Source organism: Strigops habroptila, chromosome 1 (assembly GCF_004027225.2).
Source record: "Strigops habroptila isolate Jane chromosome 1, bStrHab1.2.pri, whole genome shotgun sequence".
NCBI lineage: Eukaryota > Metazoa > Chordata > Aves > Psittaciformes > Psittacidae > Strigops > Strigops habroptila.
In genome coordinates, this window is record NC_044277.2 from 97,185,272 (window position 1) to 97,201,097 (window position 15,826).

At 61.7% G+C, this 15,826-nt stretch overlaps 3 protein-coding genes across 3 annotated transcripts; 1 reads left to right on the forward strand and 2 right to left on the reverse strand.

The window, feature by feature from the left end:
- Window positions 1–529: 529 nt before the first annotated feature.
- LOC115611033 lies at window positions 530–3,439 on the reverse strand. The gene is made up of 5 exons (XM_030493365.1): window positions 3,301–3,439; window positions 2,711–2,890; window positions 2,025–2,177; window positions 1,493–1,654; window positions 530–1,401 (listed from the first exon to the last, which is right to left on the reverse strand). The coding sequence occupies exons 2-5, from the start codon at window positions 2,754–2,756 to the stop codon at window positions 734–736; spliced, it is 1,029 nt and encodes a 342-aa protein (XP_030349225.1). The 5' UTR covers window positions 2,757–2,890; window positions 3,301–3,439; the 3' UTR covers window positions 530–733.
- On the reverse strand, window positions 3,225–6,055 carry LOC115606220 (zinc finger protein 773-like). The gene is made up of 4 exons (XM_030481786.1): window positions 5,986–6,055; window positions 4,265–4,391; window positions 3,992–4,141; window positions 3,225–3,484 (listed from the first exon to the last, which is right to left on the reverse strand). The coding sequence occupies exons 1-4, from the start codon at window positions 6,001–6,003 to the stop codon at window positions 3,225–3,227; spliced, it is 555 nt and encodes a 184-aa protein (XP_030337646.1). The 5' UTR covers window positions 6,004–6,055.
- An 853-nt stretch (window positions 6,056–6,908) lies between these two features.
- LOC115606267 (zinc finger protein 777-like) lies at window positions 6,909–14,822 on the forward strand. The gene is made up of 7 exons (XM_030481921.1): window positions 6,909–6,931; window positions 7,302–7,752; window positions 7,830–7,956; window positions 8,823–9,008; window positions 9,865–10,119; window positions 10,867–10,974; window positions 11,880–14,822. The coding sequence occupies exons 1-7, from the start codon at window positions 6,909–6,911 to the stop codon at window positions 12,956–12,958; spliced, it is 2,229 nt and encodes a 742-aa protein (XP_030337781.1). The 3' UTR covers window positions 12,959–14,822.
- The last annotated feature ends 1,004 nt before the right edge of the window (window positions 14,823–15,826 follow it).

Here is a 15,826-nt window from a genome sequence, read left to right on the forward strand (position 1 = left end):
GGGGCACACACATGACACCGTCAGCCCCAGGGGACACACGGAAAGGTCACCACGTCACTCAGCAGCGAGGGCTCAGTGCTGACGTGCCAGGCGGTACCGCGGGCCCCACGGTGGGCTCGGTGCCGGCACAGGGGCAGCAGCAGCAGCAGCTCCGCAGCACTTACAGCCCCTCTCCTGCCTTCACCCCTCAGCAGTGATGGGCTGCCCAAGCCAAGAAGCTGCCTGGCACAGGAGGTGGGACACGTCGCAGCCCATCCACTCCAATGAGCGCCATGTGCCCGGGGGAGCACAGCATGGGCAGAGACACTGCCAGTCGGGGGGGGGACTGAGCTGCAACCCCCACACTGAAGGCAGCAGCCTGCCCTGCCTGCCCCCTGCGCCCCAGAGGATGAGATGTGTGGCACTTCCCAGTCCTCCCCAGCACCCTCTGGTGCCACCAGCCATGCAGAGGAGACAGTGGCAGCATTGACATCATTGTTTAATTCAGAGAACAGGGTGGGGGACACCACAGACACCCCCAGCAGTGCGTACAGGGTGCAGGAGGAGCCTCTCCGGAACCCAAGTGGCCAGGACCAGGGCTACCCCTCTGGTGTGGCCAGCAAACAGCCCGGCTACCCCTCCTGAACCAGGGCCAGATCTGCCATGAGCAGCCCCTGGGCTGCAGGGCAGTGCCACAAGGGCTCAGCACCGCCACAGTTGGGGGAAGGACCCAGCACTCTCAGGCCGAACTCACTCACAGCCCCACAGAGCCTTGGCCATGGCTGGCAGCGGGACAGCGAGTGCTGCAGCGCGGCTCCAACACCCTCCAGGCAAACCGGTCAGCAACAAAGCGGGCCAAACAGTGGTGGGGACAGGCAATGGGGACAATGGCGAGGTGGGCACCGGCCCATCTGGGGGGCTCGGGGCACCCGCAGGCTGCCTGCAGCAGCGCCGGCTTGTTGGTGAAGCGGAGCAGGCCATGGAGCCGTGGCTGTGCCAGGGCTGGCAGCAGCACGGACTGCAGGGAGGTGACGGCACTGGCATCCCCTGCGCCATGAGGCAGCCGGGAGCGGGTCTCCAGCGCCCAGCACTGTCTCTGCAGGTGCCGGATGGCACGGCGGAGGTGCCGGTGGCCGCGGGTGAGAGCAGCCAGCTCCCGCGCCCAGCCCCGCTCCAGCTGCGCCAGGTGGCTCCGCACACCACACACCTCCTGGCGCACCGAGCCCAGCTCCTGGCACAGCCGCTCCAGCTCCTCCACCACGATGGTGGGGGCACGGCCAACCTCAGCCCGCGGGTGCTGGGCCTCACCAAGGGGCTGCTGTGGGGCTGGGGGGCTCCCTCTGGGGTCACTCTTCTTGGGCGAGCTCGCCCCATCACAACCACCGGTACACGTGCTGGAGCCCTCTGGGGACACGGCACCCACTGCGAGCCAGAGGTGGGAGCTCAGCCCGTGCCCTGGTGCCAGCAGCCCCCTCCCATGCTGCCCCCCAGCCCGGCTCCAGCCCTCCGGTACCTTCTGCAAAGGGTCTCTTGGTCACTGTCCCCATGGTGGGGGGACGGGCAGGTGGCCATGTGCTGCAGGCATGGTGGGGGTCCCTTGGTGTGGCAGTGCTGGATGCACCCAACACTTGGGTCTCACTGGGGCTCTGGGTGGGCATTGCTGGTGCCGTCACCCCTGGGAAGTGGCACAGACACCCCGTTAGCCCCCAAAACCTGCCCACCCCACAGGGTTGCCCGTCCCCAGTGCTGTCCCTAGCCTCACAGCATGAGGGGCCACCCACCATGTCCCTAGCCCCACAGGATGAGGGGCCACTAAGCTAGGGTTAATGCCATTGCTCCGCTCTGCAACGTGGGGCACACAGGAGACCTGGAGCCATGGGGTCACCCCTGCATGACACCACAGCCTCGAACCACCAACACCATGCACCCGGCGCAGCCATTCCGTCCCCTCAGAGGTTCCAGACCCTTCTCCCACCCGTGGGCCCTGGCCCCTCACACCAACAAGCACCACCAAGGCCCTGCCACTGCTCCCCCATGGTACTCACCTGCTGCGGTGGGGCTGTGGTCCCTGGTGCCTGTCCCCACAGCCCCCCACATGCCACTGGCAGCTGCTGGCCAGACTTGGGTGGGTTCGGGGGTGTCGATGCCGTGCAGGGACTCCAGCAGCCTTCGCAGGGGGCTCTGCCACACACTCCCGGCTGGTGACCCCGCCACGGCGTCACCAGGGAGGGGCCCTCAGCATCCCCACTCCCAGCACAAGGGGATCCCCAGGGAACAGACCCCGAAGGGATGTAGGGGTGCCCCTTGGGGACCTGACCCCCAGGGGTGCTCTCCCAAAGCTCAGAACCCCACAGGGGTGTCCCCCTCTCAACTCAGGACCCCCCTAGGGATCAGTCCCCCAGGGATGCCCCCCAAAGCCCAGACTCACAGGGAAGCCCCTGCTCCCCAGGGGCAGCACTCCCCATCCAGGACACCGGGACTCAGCACTCCCCTCCCCATCCTTGCGTGCCCCACAGGGACTGAATCCTGCCCCAGTGTCTCACTGTGGGACCCCAGCCCCAGCACTGCCTCCCCCAGGGCTGCCCACGACCCACTGGGACCCCTTGAGACCCCCTGGGATCCCCTCAAGACCCTCCCAGAACACCCTGAGATCCCCCAAGATCCCGTCCGGACCCTTTTGACACTCTCTGGGATCCCCCCCGAGACCCCCAGGACCGCCCCAAGCCCTCACCAGCCAGCAGCATGGGGCTGCAGCAGAGCCCACTGTTCCAGCCCATGTCCCCGGGTGCTTCCTCCCCAGCAGTGGTGCTGGCGGAGGAGACGCCGGACGCGGCGCCAGGGCACCCGGCACCATCTCCAGCTTGCGGGCAGCAGCGGGCAGCAGCTGCCGGTGCCACAGCTCGCGAGGGGCCTGCGGGACACACTCAGGGCAAGAGCCAATGGGACCTGGCTCATCACGGCTGAGACCCCCCTGGTCCCGCACCCCAGGGCATGCCGCCACCCCAGGGTGCAGAGCGCATCCCTGGCACCCACCCATGAGGGACAGTGGGTGGTACCTGAACCACCAAGCGCAGGGTTCAGGCAGCTCCATCCTGCTGCCACTGTGGAGGCTGGAGACTAGCGCCCAGCCTTGTTGTACCATGCTGTGCCACACTGTGCCACGCTGCAAGGTGCCATGCCATGCTGTGCCACATCATACCATGCTGTGCACATGGTAACATGCCATGCTGTGCCGTGCCATGCACTCAGCGCCATGCCATGCTGCATGGTACAACACCATGCCATGCCAAAGCATGGGCACAGTGCCATGCCATGCCACACCTCTGAGTGAGCGCCTCCCAGGCAGAGTACTGGTGACCACCAGGCTCTTCCTGATGCCTCTCAGTGGGGGCACAGAGGCTGCTCACCAGGGGAACAGGGGGACCAGACCCTCTCCCCGCCAGCTCCTCCAGGCACCTCTCCAGGCTTTGGAGCGGGCAGCTCTCAGCCGGCATCTCCACTGTAACTGTGAAAGCAAATTCCAGCCCCTGGCATCCCCAGGAGCTGGGCAGCCCCAGGCACACCACACTGGGGCCAGTGGGACACCCAGATCCCCAGTACCAGATGCCTGCATCCCCTCATCCCCATGCTGGAGCCCCTGGTTCCACCACATTGCCTAGACCTGTGGTGGCCGGGGTCTGGTGAGGGGTCTCAAGAGAGGCCCCCATTCTACAGCAATGCCGGTGCCAGCATCAAGAGAAACCCCTACTCCTGGGGCACCGATGCCAGGACCCCCTGCCCAGCCCTTCCCGGGCACAGCCGGGGTGCAGCTCTTGCCATGGCTCAGCACTTGGCTCCCTGGGACCCTGATGGTGCTGCCAGGGCTGGTGGGGGCTGTGGGATGGCTTCACCTCCGGCACCCTCACACCCTTGCCACCACACACTGCCGCGCACCAAGGCAGAGCCCCCGCGTCCCCAGTGCCCGCTGGGGCAGGACCAGGCCCTCACCCACCCGCACAGCCCCAGTGCTCACCGCTGGCGCCTGTCCGCTCGGGGCCCACTGCCGTATCCCCGCTGGCGGTGGCACCCGGATCCGCATCAGCCTTGGGGCCACTGAAGAGAAACTCTGGGATCTGCTTCACCAGCCGCACCAGGGCAGCGAGGGCCGGGCTGCTGGGGGGCCCTGGGGACAGGGCAGGGGGGTCAGGCAGGGCAGCCCCCCAACATTGAGCTCTCCCTGGCCAGAGGAGTGGGACCTGCACGCTGTCCTGGCTCTGGCTGGGACCAGCACCAGGCAGGGCCCTACCGAGGGATGCCAGCAGCCAGGATGTCCCCTCCGTCACCTCGCGGTGCAGGTCCCGCTGCCATTCCTCCATCAGCTCCCACTCCTCTGCCGAAAACCGCACTGCCACGTCCTCAAATGTCACCGGTGCCTGCGGGGACACAACTGGGGGGTACCAGCCCTCCTCCTGCAGGGGTGCAGAGCAGGAATAAACCACAGAGCCACGCCAGGCAGCAGTAGGACCCCGGATGGCCAGAGGTATGCGGGGATGGTGGGTGCAAGCAGCTACACTGGGGGCTGGCACATGGCTGCGAAAGGGCTGGTGAGCCCATGCTGCATGGGCATGGAGGCAAGGGCTTCCCAGCATGCTCCCGGCATACTCCCAGCGCACTTCCCAGCATGCTGGCTGACAGGTCCCTGCGCGCTTCCCGCTCGTCAGGGAGCCCATGGGATAACCTGCCCTGACACCCTGGTATTTGCAGCAGGGATCACTTTGCCCAACCTTTCCCTCCCTGCGCTGGCTGGGCAGGGGCCCAACACATGTGATGGTTGATGCCAGCTCCGTGCCACTGTACCTGTCCCGCTGACATCAGCCGTGTGGGGATTTGCCAAGACAAGGATTGCCTGAAGCTCCATGGATATGGCGGGAGCAGCCCCGGCACTGACCAGCCCCTGAATCTTACCCGGCACCCCCAAGCCTGCCACTGAGCCCCATTTGCCCGCAGCAGCAGCCGGACTGGCAGCGCCCCGTGACCCCCGGCCCTGCTCCTGCTGTGTCTGCAACCCTGGTGGGACAGTGACCTCCAGGACAGGACGGGACAGGCAGCGCCCCAGCCCCACGCTGACGGCTGGACCCTCTCCCAAAACTGCTCCAGTGGTGCTCCCACATCCTGCTGCTCCCCATCCCAGTGCTCCTCCCCATCCCAGTGCTCCTCCCCATCCAGCTCTTCCCCATCCCACTGCTCCCCATCCCGTTGCTTCCCCCATAGTGCTGCTCCCCATCCCACCGCTCCCCATCCCTGTGCTCTCCACCATCCTGCTGCTCCCCATCCTGTTGCTTCCCCCATAGTGCTGCTCCCCATCCCACCGCTCCCCATCCCTGTGCTCTCCACCATCCTGCTGCTCCCCATCCTGTTGCTACCCCCATCCCCCTGCTCCCAGATCCCGCTGCTCCCCATCCAATTCCTCCCCATCCCACTGCTTCCCATCTTGTTGTTCCCCTCATCCTGCTGCTCCCCATCCCGCTGCTCTTCACCATCCCCCTGCTCCCCATCCCCCTGCTCCCTATCCCCCTGCTCCCCATCCAGTGCTCCCCACCATCCCGCTGCTCCCCATGCTGGTGCTCTCCCCATCCTCTTGCTCCCCATCCTCTTGCTCCCCATGCTTGTGCTCTCCCCATCTTCTTGCTCCCCATGCTGGTGCTCTCCCCATCTTCTTGCTCCCCATCCTCTTGCTCCCCATCTCAGTGCTCCCCTCTCCTTGCTGCTCCCCTTACACTGGTGCTCCCCTTATACCAGTGCTCTCCCCATCCCAATGATCTCCCAGTCCTGGTGTTCCCCCATCCCAGTGCTCCCCTCCCTGGTGCTCTCCATGTAGGATTCTCCCGCAATCCCAGTGTTCCCCTGTCCTGCTGTTCTTCCCATGCCAGCTGTCTCCCCATCCCCGTGCTCTCCTCTCCCCGGTGCTCTCTCCATACCTGTTCTCCCCATCCCGATGCTCCCCCCACGGTGTTCTCGCCGTCCTACCTGCCGAGGTGCGGCCATGGCTTGGCGGGGCGGCTCCGGTGCCCGCTCCCGGACAGCGACCAGCGGCGGAGCAGCCCCGCTTCTCACTCCCCGCTCCCGGCTCCTCCCCCGGCCCGGCTCGGAGCGGGACCGCGGTGCAGCAGCCCCGAGCCGGTGCCCCCGCTCCGCCCCACGGTGGGGCAGCGCCGGTGCCAGTGCCGGGGCTCACCCCGTCCACAGAGCGAGGGGTGCGGTGGCACCGAGGGACCGGGACAGCACGAGGTGTCCGGCGGGGGCTGTGGGGCTGGGCTCGGTGGCACTGGGACAGCCAATGGGGTCCGGGACTCGGTGGCACCGGCGAGTGCGGGGCAGACTATGGCGTGCGGGGTGGGTGGCAACGGGGGACCGGGACAGTCTATAAGCTCTGGGTGCCGGTGACACCGGGGGTGCCGGCGGAGCCTGTGGGGTGCGGGAGGTCGGTGGCACTGGGACAGACAATGGGGTAAGGGGTCCGGTGGCCCCGGGAGATCCGGGGTTCAGTGGCACCGGGGGATTGGCACAGTCTATGGGGTCGATGGTGCTGGGGAGTCCGGGAGATTCTATAGGGTGTGTGGGGTCGCTTGCACCGGGGGTCGGTGGCGCAGCGGGCGCCGGGACAGTCTGTGGGGTCCGGGTCCTGGTGGCAGCGGGAGTGCAGGGGAGCCCGTGGCGCGCAGGGGCCGGTGGCACCGGGGCGCAGGCACGGTGAGTGGGGTCCGGTGTCTCGGTGCCACCGGGGTCGCCCGCCCCGTCCCGGAGCCACAGCCCCGCCCCTCCCGTCCCGCCACCTTCTTCTCTCCCGGCCGCGCGGGGGCGCTCTCACCCCGCGGGGCCCCGCCCTGCAGGCGGTGCTTTCCTGGCGGCCCGGTGCTGCCGCAGGGCGCGCGGGCCCGGTCCGGAGCGCCATGTCCCGCCGGGCTCCGCTCAGGTGAGGGCCGCGCCGCCGCCGGGCACCCACAGCGCGGGGCCCCGCCGGGCGGGTCTGCCGGCCCTGCGCCAGCGCGGCACCCTCAGCCACACAGCCTAGGGCCGGGGTGCCAGTCCCGGGGAGGTGGGGTCGAGCGGGGTCCCTCGGGGTGCTGGTGCTGGGGGTGGAGGGTCCCCGGGGAGGCAGCTCAGGGGAGGTGGGGCTGGGGACCCCCAGGGGTGCCAGTCCTGCGGGATTGGGGGCTGGGGGTCCTGTTGGGGGGGGTCCCTCAGGAGTGCTGCCCTGGGGGCGCAGTCGGGGGATGGCAGGTCCCGTGGGGGATGTGGGGTTGTGGGAGTCCCTTGGGGGGGCACCCCGGGTGGGTCTCCAGGCCCTGGCTGCCCTTTGGTCAGGGCAGGGCCTCCCCCTTCACCTTCCATTTCTCCCTTGGGACTTGGGTGCCCCCAGCAGAAAGCGGTGCAGGCCATGGGGCCGCGGCGCGCGCAGGGCAGGCGGAGGCCCAGCAGCTGCAGGAGCTGTGGAGCAGGACGGAGAGGGCAGAACGGAGGCTGCTGGCCTGCGAGAACCTGGTCGGGGAGCTGGGCAGCAACCTGGCCGCCCTGCAGGTAGACTCACGAGTACGCAGCTTACAATGTGGAGAACCTCCTCAAGAACGGAACTTCTGGATCGCGGCTGCCCCAGCTCCCGGGGTGAGATCCCAAGGTAACGGCGTCCAGCTGGCCCCTGGAAGTACCCGCGCCTGGGAGTCCTGTACGCGGGTGCAGCAGCCCTGGCTGGGCTCACTGAGCGCCAGCAGCCAAAGCCAAGCCAACCACACGCAGGTTTCCAGTGTGGTTGTGTGTTTCCAGTTATTTAACCGCATTGGAAGTCACTGAGTGTGTGATCCTTGTGATTCCAGGTGCCGGTGACGTTCGATGATATCTCGGTGTACTTCAACGAGCAGGAGTGGGAGCGACTGGACTGCTGGCAGAAGGACCTGTACAGGGCTGTGATGAGGGGCAACTATGAGACACTGATCTCCCTGGGTGAGGCGCACGGTGCAGGCTGGATGCTGCCTGCCACAGCCTGCAGGGAGCAGAAACCGCCTGTTTTCCCTCCCTCCTGCTTGTCAGGAATGGACAGGGTCCAGAGCCTTGGGCGACATGGTCTAGTGTGAGGTGTTCCTGCCCATGGCAGGGGGTTGGAAATGCATGATCTTAAGGTCCTTTCCAACCCAAACCATTCTATGATTCTATAAGGAAATGTCTGTAATAAACAAAATAATAGTAGCAATAATAACACAATATCTATTGTAAAAAAATATCTATGTGAGATGATGTTTCCAATGGAAACACAATGCAAATGGGTTTCCAGGGTCAGGGAAGCATCGTGAGCTTCCAGCACAAGGCAGGAATCACTTGGGTGAAGTCTGATAATTGCACCTTGAACTAGTTCTTGTGTTCAGGGTGTTTAGCCCCTCTGTAAAGGGGCAGGGAAGTTTCCATCTGCCTTCATGAGGAACCAACCTAATGGTGCTCGGTCTTTATAAGGGCACCCAACATGTTCTTGGATGACTTGGGCTGAGAGTTTTCTGTCCTGACACCAGAAAGGTAGCTCAAGAATTGCTTTTCAAGTCACTGTTAGAGTTGGAATGGGAGGAAAATGTTCAAGACAAAGCTTTTCCCTCTCCTTGGAGATTTTAGTTCACATTCTGTTACTTAAGAGCTTCTCTGTAGCTGAGCTCCAGCCGTGCTCACGGGTGGGTCCTGCCACAGGGCAAGGACACAGCACCTCCTTCGTGTGTCATCTGGGGTTAGGGAGAGAAGGATTGCCTGGAAATGGTTGGGACCTTGATGGAATAAAGGTGCAGGCAGTTCCCAACAAAACACGCTGTCCTCTGCCCCCTGAGCAGACTATGCCGTGTCCAAGCCTGACATTCTCTGCCGGATTGAGAGGGGTGAAGAGCTCTGCACCAAAGATGGCCAGGAGTCCTCACAGACACGTATCAGAGAGGATCAGGAGCCCCAACAGGAACCAGAGGAGGACCACGTGGAAGAGGCTTTGGAAGAAGATGCAGTTCCCATGGAAGCTAACAGAGGTAAGTGAGGAGGTGCCAGGGAGACATGGCGCTTCCTGTCTCGGCTTTATCAGGAATGTTTGTGCTCGGTCAGGTGAATCCCATGAGAATACCAGAAAAGGCCTGTTGGGAGGGGCTGGGATGGAGCCTGGAGCGGAGAGACCTTGCTCTTACAGTCCCTTCCACTCCTGTTTCCATGCAGTTCGGAAATCCTCCTTCACCTGATTGCATGCATGATCCCTGGGCTTCCAAAAATGCTCCTGCTTGCCCCAGTGAGGGAGGAGACACAGTTGGAAGGGAGAAACTTAGGAAGCTCCAGTGGGAGGAGGAGGCTGGAGCAGCCCTGCTAGTGCTGGGGGGAGCAGAAGGGAGGAGAGCCTGGGGGCATGGCATGGGAGAGCTAGAAAATCAATTGTTCAGTGCGAAGGCTGGAAAGGGACGGGCAGACCCTGGGAGAGCCAGAAGAAGAGGAGACGTGTGGGCAGAGCTGTGATGGAGAGCTCGTTCCTGCAGGACTCATGAGTTGGGGGTGAAAGAAGACCCAGGAGAGACCAGGTGAGCGCTGGTGAGTGTAAAGGGCAGGCTTCATCCTTTGGGGAGCACTACCAGAAACGATGCAAGCCCAACTGTGTCTTTGGGGTTGGTTTCTCAAGTGCTCCCAGGAAGAGAGAAAAAAATTGTTGCCTAGAGAGAGGCTGCCCCTCTCCTTGGAGATTTTCACGTTCTGTTACTGAAGATCTTCTCAGTAACTCAGTTCAGTCGCCTGCGCTTCCTGCCAGCTCCAGGGGTAGGGAGAGAAGCACCGCTTCTGGAGTTTGACAGGATGAAAGTGCAGCCAGTTCCTAATAAAACACACTGTCCTCTGCCCCCTGAGCAGAGCATACCGGGCCCAAGCCTGACATTCCCCCCCGGATCGAGAGGAATGAGGAGCTCCGTGCCAAAGATGTCCAGAAGATCCCACGGAGACGTGCGAGGGCAGGTGATGAGCCCCCACAGACACGCAGTAGAGCCAGGCAGAAGGCTCCTCAGGCAGGCATCGCGGGTGCTCAGAAGCCCCCGCAGGCACCAGAAGAGATGAAGCAGAGGAAAAAGGCTTTAGGAAAGGATAAAGTCCCCATGGAAGGTAACAGAGGTGAGTTTGGTGGGTGCCAGGGGGGTGTGCTTCCCCGGGCTGTTCCTGTCCCAGCTTTCGGGAGGGCTCCCAGCAGGTCTGTTGGAGAGGGCACAGCAGGTCACTGTGCTTCAGAGGAGCATCAGCAGGGAATAGGAGAAGCCTTGGGGTGTGTTGTCAAGGTGCTGCCATGGAAAACAGAAAGGGTTCAAGGGCCTGAACCCAAGGGAATGTGGGAATGCTGCCCATGGAGTTGATGGGGGAGGGTTTAAGAGGGATGAGGCTGCTCTGCAGAGGTGACGGCACGTGGCACCTCGGTGTCTCTCCTCCCAGCGCTCTCTCTGCTTCTAGTCCTTGTGTGTGGCTTCACTCCGGTTGTTCCTTCCAACACCTCACGTGCTTTCCATAGAATCAGAAATTTTTGGATTGGAAAAGCCCTTTGAGATCATTGAGTCCAACGTTAACCCGGCACTGCCGAGTCCACCACAGACCCATGTCCCTAAAGCACCACGTTTACAAGTCTTGTAAATACCACCAGGGATGGTGATGCCACCACATCCTTGGGCAGCCTGTTCCAGTGTTTGACAACCCTTTGATGAAGAAAATGTTCCTAATATCCAACCTAAACCTCCCGTGCTACAACATGTCATGGCTTCTCAAGCTGCAGCTTTCTCTGACTCTTCTCCATGCTCCCAACACAGTATCCCACCAAAGCAGAAAGATGGGAGCTCTCCATGGGTCTTTACAATTGCTCTTCTCTGCCAACAGAACTCCCCATCCTGGTGATGAACGTCATGTCCCTGAGTGCACAAAAAACGCAGCTGCGGAGTGAGAATCAGCCAGAGCCGGATGAGAACCCAGCTGAGCCCAGCACCAGTGAGTAACTCTGGGGTGGGGAGACACGGGGTGCTGCGGGCAGGAAGCAGCTCCCAGCTCGCTAATGTGCTAGAAAGGGGGTGGGAGAAGAAAGCTTCAAGCCTTCCTTTGATCACTGAGCAAGGCAGGGGACTAGTGTTGGCCATTTCAGCTCCATCATCTGTGTGGAAAGAGCTACGGGCTGGTTGCAGTTCCTTCTACTAGAAACTGAGGGAGAGCTGGCAGTGGCAGCACGCTTGCTTCCTCCAGCTCTGCTGTGTTGTCGTAGAGCTGGCCTTGAGCTTCCCGTGGCATGGCCCTGTTCTCCATGCTGGGAGCAGGGGGTGAAGGAAGCAGGGTGGCTGTCTGCAGACACCCTCTGTTCTGGTCCTGAAGCTTTGCTAAACTAATACACAGAGCACTTCCCTCATCAGGGGCTCAGAGCCTGTTTCTGGCACCGGTTCTGGGCATGGCTCACGTCAGCTCAATGGCCGGGCTGCAGGGGAGCTGGGTAGTTTGCCACAGCCCTCACGAGGAGGGCTGCATTGGTCACAGCATTTGGGGTTTGCCGGCAGTCCCAAGCTTGACAGAAGCGAAGAGCTTATGGTACTGCAGGCTGTTACTCTTCCGTGACCTTTTCTCCTGCTACATCTTGTGGCTGTCACTGGTGTAGTGGTTTTGGAGGCAGATCCCTCTGTGCCCCCAGCTGTGCTGGCATGGCAGCACGCCACAGCCTGGTTCTTCCTGGGACCCCCCAAGTCCACACTGAGTGGCTCAGGATGTTGTGGCACCACTTGTGCCTTTCCAAACTCTGTTCTCACATTTGGTGGTAGCTCCTGGATATGTAAAAACCCGCTCAGTGCTTTGAGACTTGACCTGGGTTTGTCTGGGGAGTGTGAATCACCAATGTCTGTGTTCTGTTTCAGAGGAAGGTTTATTAATGGAAAAGGAACCGGCATGTGACAAGGCTTCTCCTAAAAACGTCAAGGTGAAGGAAGAGGAGCCCAAGGTGTTACAAGAGGTTTCTGCAGCCTCTTCCAGCACAGATTTCCCCAAGTGCCCCAAAAGCGAGCAGGGCAAGGCCCGGAGCAAGAAGAAGCCGAGCCGGTGCGCGAGCAGCAGCCTGCTCATGGGCAACTGCCGGCGCGGCTACGTGCGCGAGTGGTCGCACCCCTGCACCGAGTGCGGGAAGCGTTTCCGCCTGAAGATCAACCTCATCATCCACCAGCGGAGCCACGCCAAAGAGGGGCCCTACGAGTGCGCCATCTGCGAGATCAGCTTCGCGGACAAACGCCACCTCGACCTTCACCAGAGCATCCACATAAAAGACAGGGCTTTTGGTGCCAAGGTCTGGGGGAATGTCCACCCCGAGCTGAGGATCCGGCCCAGGGGGAAGTTCTGTGGGGCTCTCCTTGGAGATACCCGCAGCCTGGGCAGCAGCTCCTACGCAGGGGGAGGGCCCTGGCTGGCCCAGCCCAAGGAGGAGGTGGACAGCCCGAGCCTGTCCAGTATGTGTTTCTCCCGCCAGCAGAGCCCTAAGTCTCTGAGGAAGCCTGTAATGAAATGCAACCTTTGCAAAAAGATCTTCTCTTGTACCTATAACCTCCATCGGCACCTGCAGACCCACACGCAGGAGAGGCCGTACTGCTGCCCCACCTGCAAGAAATGCTTCACCCGTAAAACCCACCTCTTGCGCCACCAGAAGATACATGAGCGCCAGAATGCCCTGGTTGGGCTCCCGCAGAGCGTGCCGGTGTCCCAGCAGCCCCAGCCACAAGAAGCCCCTGAGGTGCCCACGGGCAGGAGCGTTCCTCATTCGCCAACCACGGCATCCGAGAGGAACACGAGCCCTGCAGCCAAAACTGTGCCAGCAAACACACTCCCGCTCAGCCTGGCAGACCACAGGCTGCTGGACGTGAGCTGCCATGGCTGGGCTGGGCAAAGCGTCCAGCCCGTGGTTAGGCTGGGGAACAGGGCGGTGGTTTCGAAGCTGATGGAGAAATGATAACGGGCAAAGAGCCAAACTGCTTGTGGCCCCGGAGGGGAACTGCGTGAGCACTGATATTGCACATGGTGGGACACTGGGATTGTGAACCATCTGTCCACTGGATTTTAGGAGCTTTCCTGAATTGTAAAAGGAATCAAAAGCTTGGAGGCACCATAGGCAGCAAATTACAGAAGCCTCCAGTGATCCAAACTGCTTTGCCATTCCTCAGACTCTTGTGTCTGCTGGCTCATGCCCCACGTTTTCCCAAGCTGACCTTCCTGGGGAATCATGAGCTGCATCTCCTCAGCCAGGGAGAAGAACTGCAACAGCAGCATGATCACCCGTTACTTGATGGCCCCTCGTGTGGAAACACAATGACACGGTTGAAGAGACAGAGGGAAGGGAAATCAAGCCAGCAAGCCAGGCAAGATTCCCAAAGAACACTTCACTGACAAAGTTCATTGGCAGACGCTGGAGTGAAGAGAGCGTGCATCTCTGACACCCCACCGTGTTCCTGGCCACGCTTGGCCGATACCCCACCCTGGTGAGGAAATCTGCATTGGAAGATCCACAGAACAAATCAAACCATAACATTTTCCACCTGTGAGGGTGCTGCAGGTGATTCAGGGTCCCAGCAACACCCTTCTGGCAAGGAGGCCAGCCCCCGGGAGCCTGGTGAGTGTCAGTCCTCTTCAGGACCAGCCTGCACGGGGTGGAGAGTCACTTTAGAAACAACTTCACAGGTAAGATGCCGCCTGCAGCACTGCAAGCACTGCAGCACTACACGCAAGGAACCCTCCCTTCGTGGCAGCTGCCACACATCGATGCTGGCTGTCACCTGGTCCCATTGCACGAAGGGAAGGAAGCCCTCACTCTCCGAACTGCATGTTGTCTCCTTTAGTCACGTGCAAAATCCCGCTGTAACTAATTCCTATGGAAGACTAGTTCTTGCTACCTCATACGGCTTGTGGAGTGGAGACCTGCCCTGAGGCAGACAGGTAACGGGAGCCTGGTGAGCAATGGAAGCCAGGCCCAGCAGCCACAGAATCATGGAATCATAGAATGGTTTGGGTTGGAAAGGACCTTAAAGATCATCAAGTTCAAAAACCCCCTGCCATGGGCAGGGACACCTCACACTAGACCAATGTACAGAGCGAGGCAGCGCCATGCAGCCCAGAGGACTGGCTGCTAAAAACTAAAAGCTAAAAACTAAACCCTTGAGTTTAGTTTCCTGTTCAGGACTGTTTCCTTTCTTCGTTGCTTGATGTAATTATTTGACACCCTCCAAGTCTCTGTACTTCTCCAGGCAGGTCATGTGGAGAACCAGTCTGCTTTATCCCATTTCTCATTCCTGGCTACTCCGGTGGGGAGCATGGCAAGTGTCACTGCTGCTCCTGGGGGACACAAGTGACTTCCCACTGCTCCTCTGGATGGTTTCTCACTCAGTTCCTGTCCCCTGGGATTGCAGTGCCTGGATGCAGTGTTTGCCATTGGGGGCTGACGGTGCCACACGCGTTGGCCTTGAGGGATGGCGCTGCCTGCAGCAGAGCCCTGCAGGATACCAGGGCCAGTGATGCTTTTATGGTCGTGTGCTGATGGGTCTGGAGCAGTGGTGTGTGTGGCAGTGACAGCACTGGTTATCCCTGCCTGGGTAGAGCTCACATGTAGGTCCCACTGACACACGTGATGGTTTGGCTGGTGGGTGATGCCTCCGAGGCGCAAGCACAAGTGGCGGTGGACGGGCCAGCCTCTCCCTCTGGCTGACTGCCTTGGCCAGGGCTTTTCTTCTGAAGCTGTTGTGATTGGGACCAGCATTTCCTGTGAAATCCCAGATCCTTTTCTCAGGCTATGGAATCAATAAAGTATTTGTCTGTACATCTGCTCGATGTGCACGGCACCCTTGTGCCTGGCCAGTGAAGGAGTAACCTGGCTCAGCTGGGGCAGAGTGAGGCAAAGGGCAGCTCCAGCCTGGGGGGGCCATGGGAGTCGTCACCAGCAGCTCCATCATCCCCTTCTGCATATGGTGGCTGGCCAAGATCCCAGGGAACATCCCAAGGGTGAATGTGGGGAAGGCACAGGCCTGTCATCTGCCACTGCAGCTGCGCAGTGGGGCTGGGGGAGCCCAGAGCAAGGGTGTGCCTAGGGCAGCTGGATCACAGCCTCTGTACTCCCTTCTCATCACACTGGGGAGCCCCTGAGCCACCACTGCAGAGGACGCTGGCCCTTTGCTGCCATCCCAGTCCTTGCTGGACAACCCCCAGTTCACCCCAGTCCCTTGTGCTGGACCCAGCACCCTGGTGTGTGCCCCGGGGCCTGGCAGAAGGGCAGGGTCCTGCCCCCTGGCAGCCGAGGGCCCCCCAGCTCCAGGGCTCTGCCTGTGCTTGACATGGCCACCAAAGCCATGGGGTGCTCTCAGTGGATGTGGCTGCCATGCTGTGTGAGGGCCAAAGCGAGGGGACACAAGTGCTGCCACTGGACTCTGGCCAGGAAGCTTGAGCCCTCGGAATGAGGGAGGTTGAGTAGCCAATGGGACTGGGAAAGCACAGGCAATGGCGTGGCCCTCACCAGCACAGGCAGGGCTGCAGGCAGGAGGGAGGTGTCCTTCAGCACTGCCGGGAATTGCCATGGGGCCCATTTCCCAGGAATGGGCTGTGATTGGCAACTCCACGTTCCCATCAGGCAGCTCTGCGTTACCATGGGGCGGCTCCACGTTCCTCCCCTCCTGGCCAAGAAGGGAGCAGCTGCCCAGGGCCTGACATGGAGTCCAGGGTCCGGTTGCACTCAGGCTCCTGGTTTGCATTAATTGCGAGGAATCATCCTCAGGGTGCCTGACACCAGGGTGACAGCCACGCTCCTCCCCCAGCCGAGCAAGCGATGGGAAGCAGT

Excerpts from the sequence above, each read along its gene's own strand:
- LOC115611033 (XM_030493365.1), bottom strand. The coding sequence starts at position 2,756 with ATGGGCTGGAACAGTGGGCTCTGCTGCAGCCCCATGCTGCTGGCTG. Across the intron at positions 2,178-2,710 it reads CAGCCCCATGCTGCTGGCTG|CCGGGAGTGTGTGGCAGAGC; the intron begins GTGAGGGCTTGG and ends CGGGGTCACCAG. Across the intron at positions 1,655-2,024 it reads CCACAGCCCCACCGCAGCAG|GGGTGACGGCACCAGCAATG; the intron begins GTGAGTACCATG and ends GCCACTTCCCAG.
- LOC115606220 (XM_030481786.1), bottom strand. Across the intron at positions 4,142-4,264 it reads CTGGCTGCTGGCATCCCTCG|GGCCCCCCAGCAGCCCGGCC; the intron begins GTAGGGCCCTGC and ends CCCTGTCCCCAG. Across the intron at positions 3,485-3,991 it reads CGAGCGGACAGGCGCCAGCG|TTACAGTGGAGATGCCGGCT; the intron begins GTGAGCACTGGG and ends TTGCTTTCACAG.
- LOC115606267 (XM_030481921.1), top strand. The coding sequence starts at position 6,909 with ATGTCCCGCCGGGCTCCGCTCAG. Across the intron at positions 6,932-7,301 it reads TCCCGCCGGGCTCCGCTCAG|GCCCTGGCTGCCCTTTGGTC; the intron begins GTGAGGGCCGCG and ends GTGGGTCTCCAG. Across the intron at positions 10,975-11,879 it reads CCCAGCTGAGCCCAGCACCA|AGGAAGGTTTATTAATGGAA; the intron begins GTGAGTAACTCT and ends GTTCTGTTTCAG.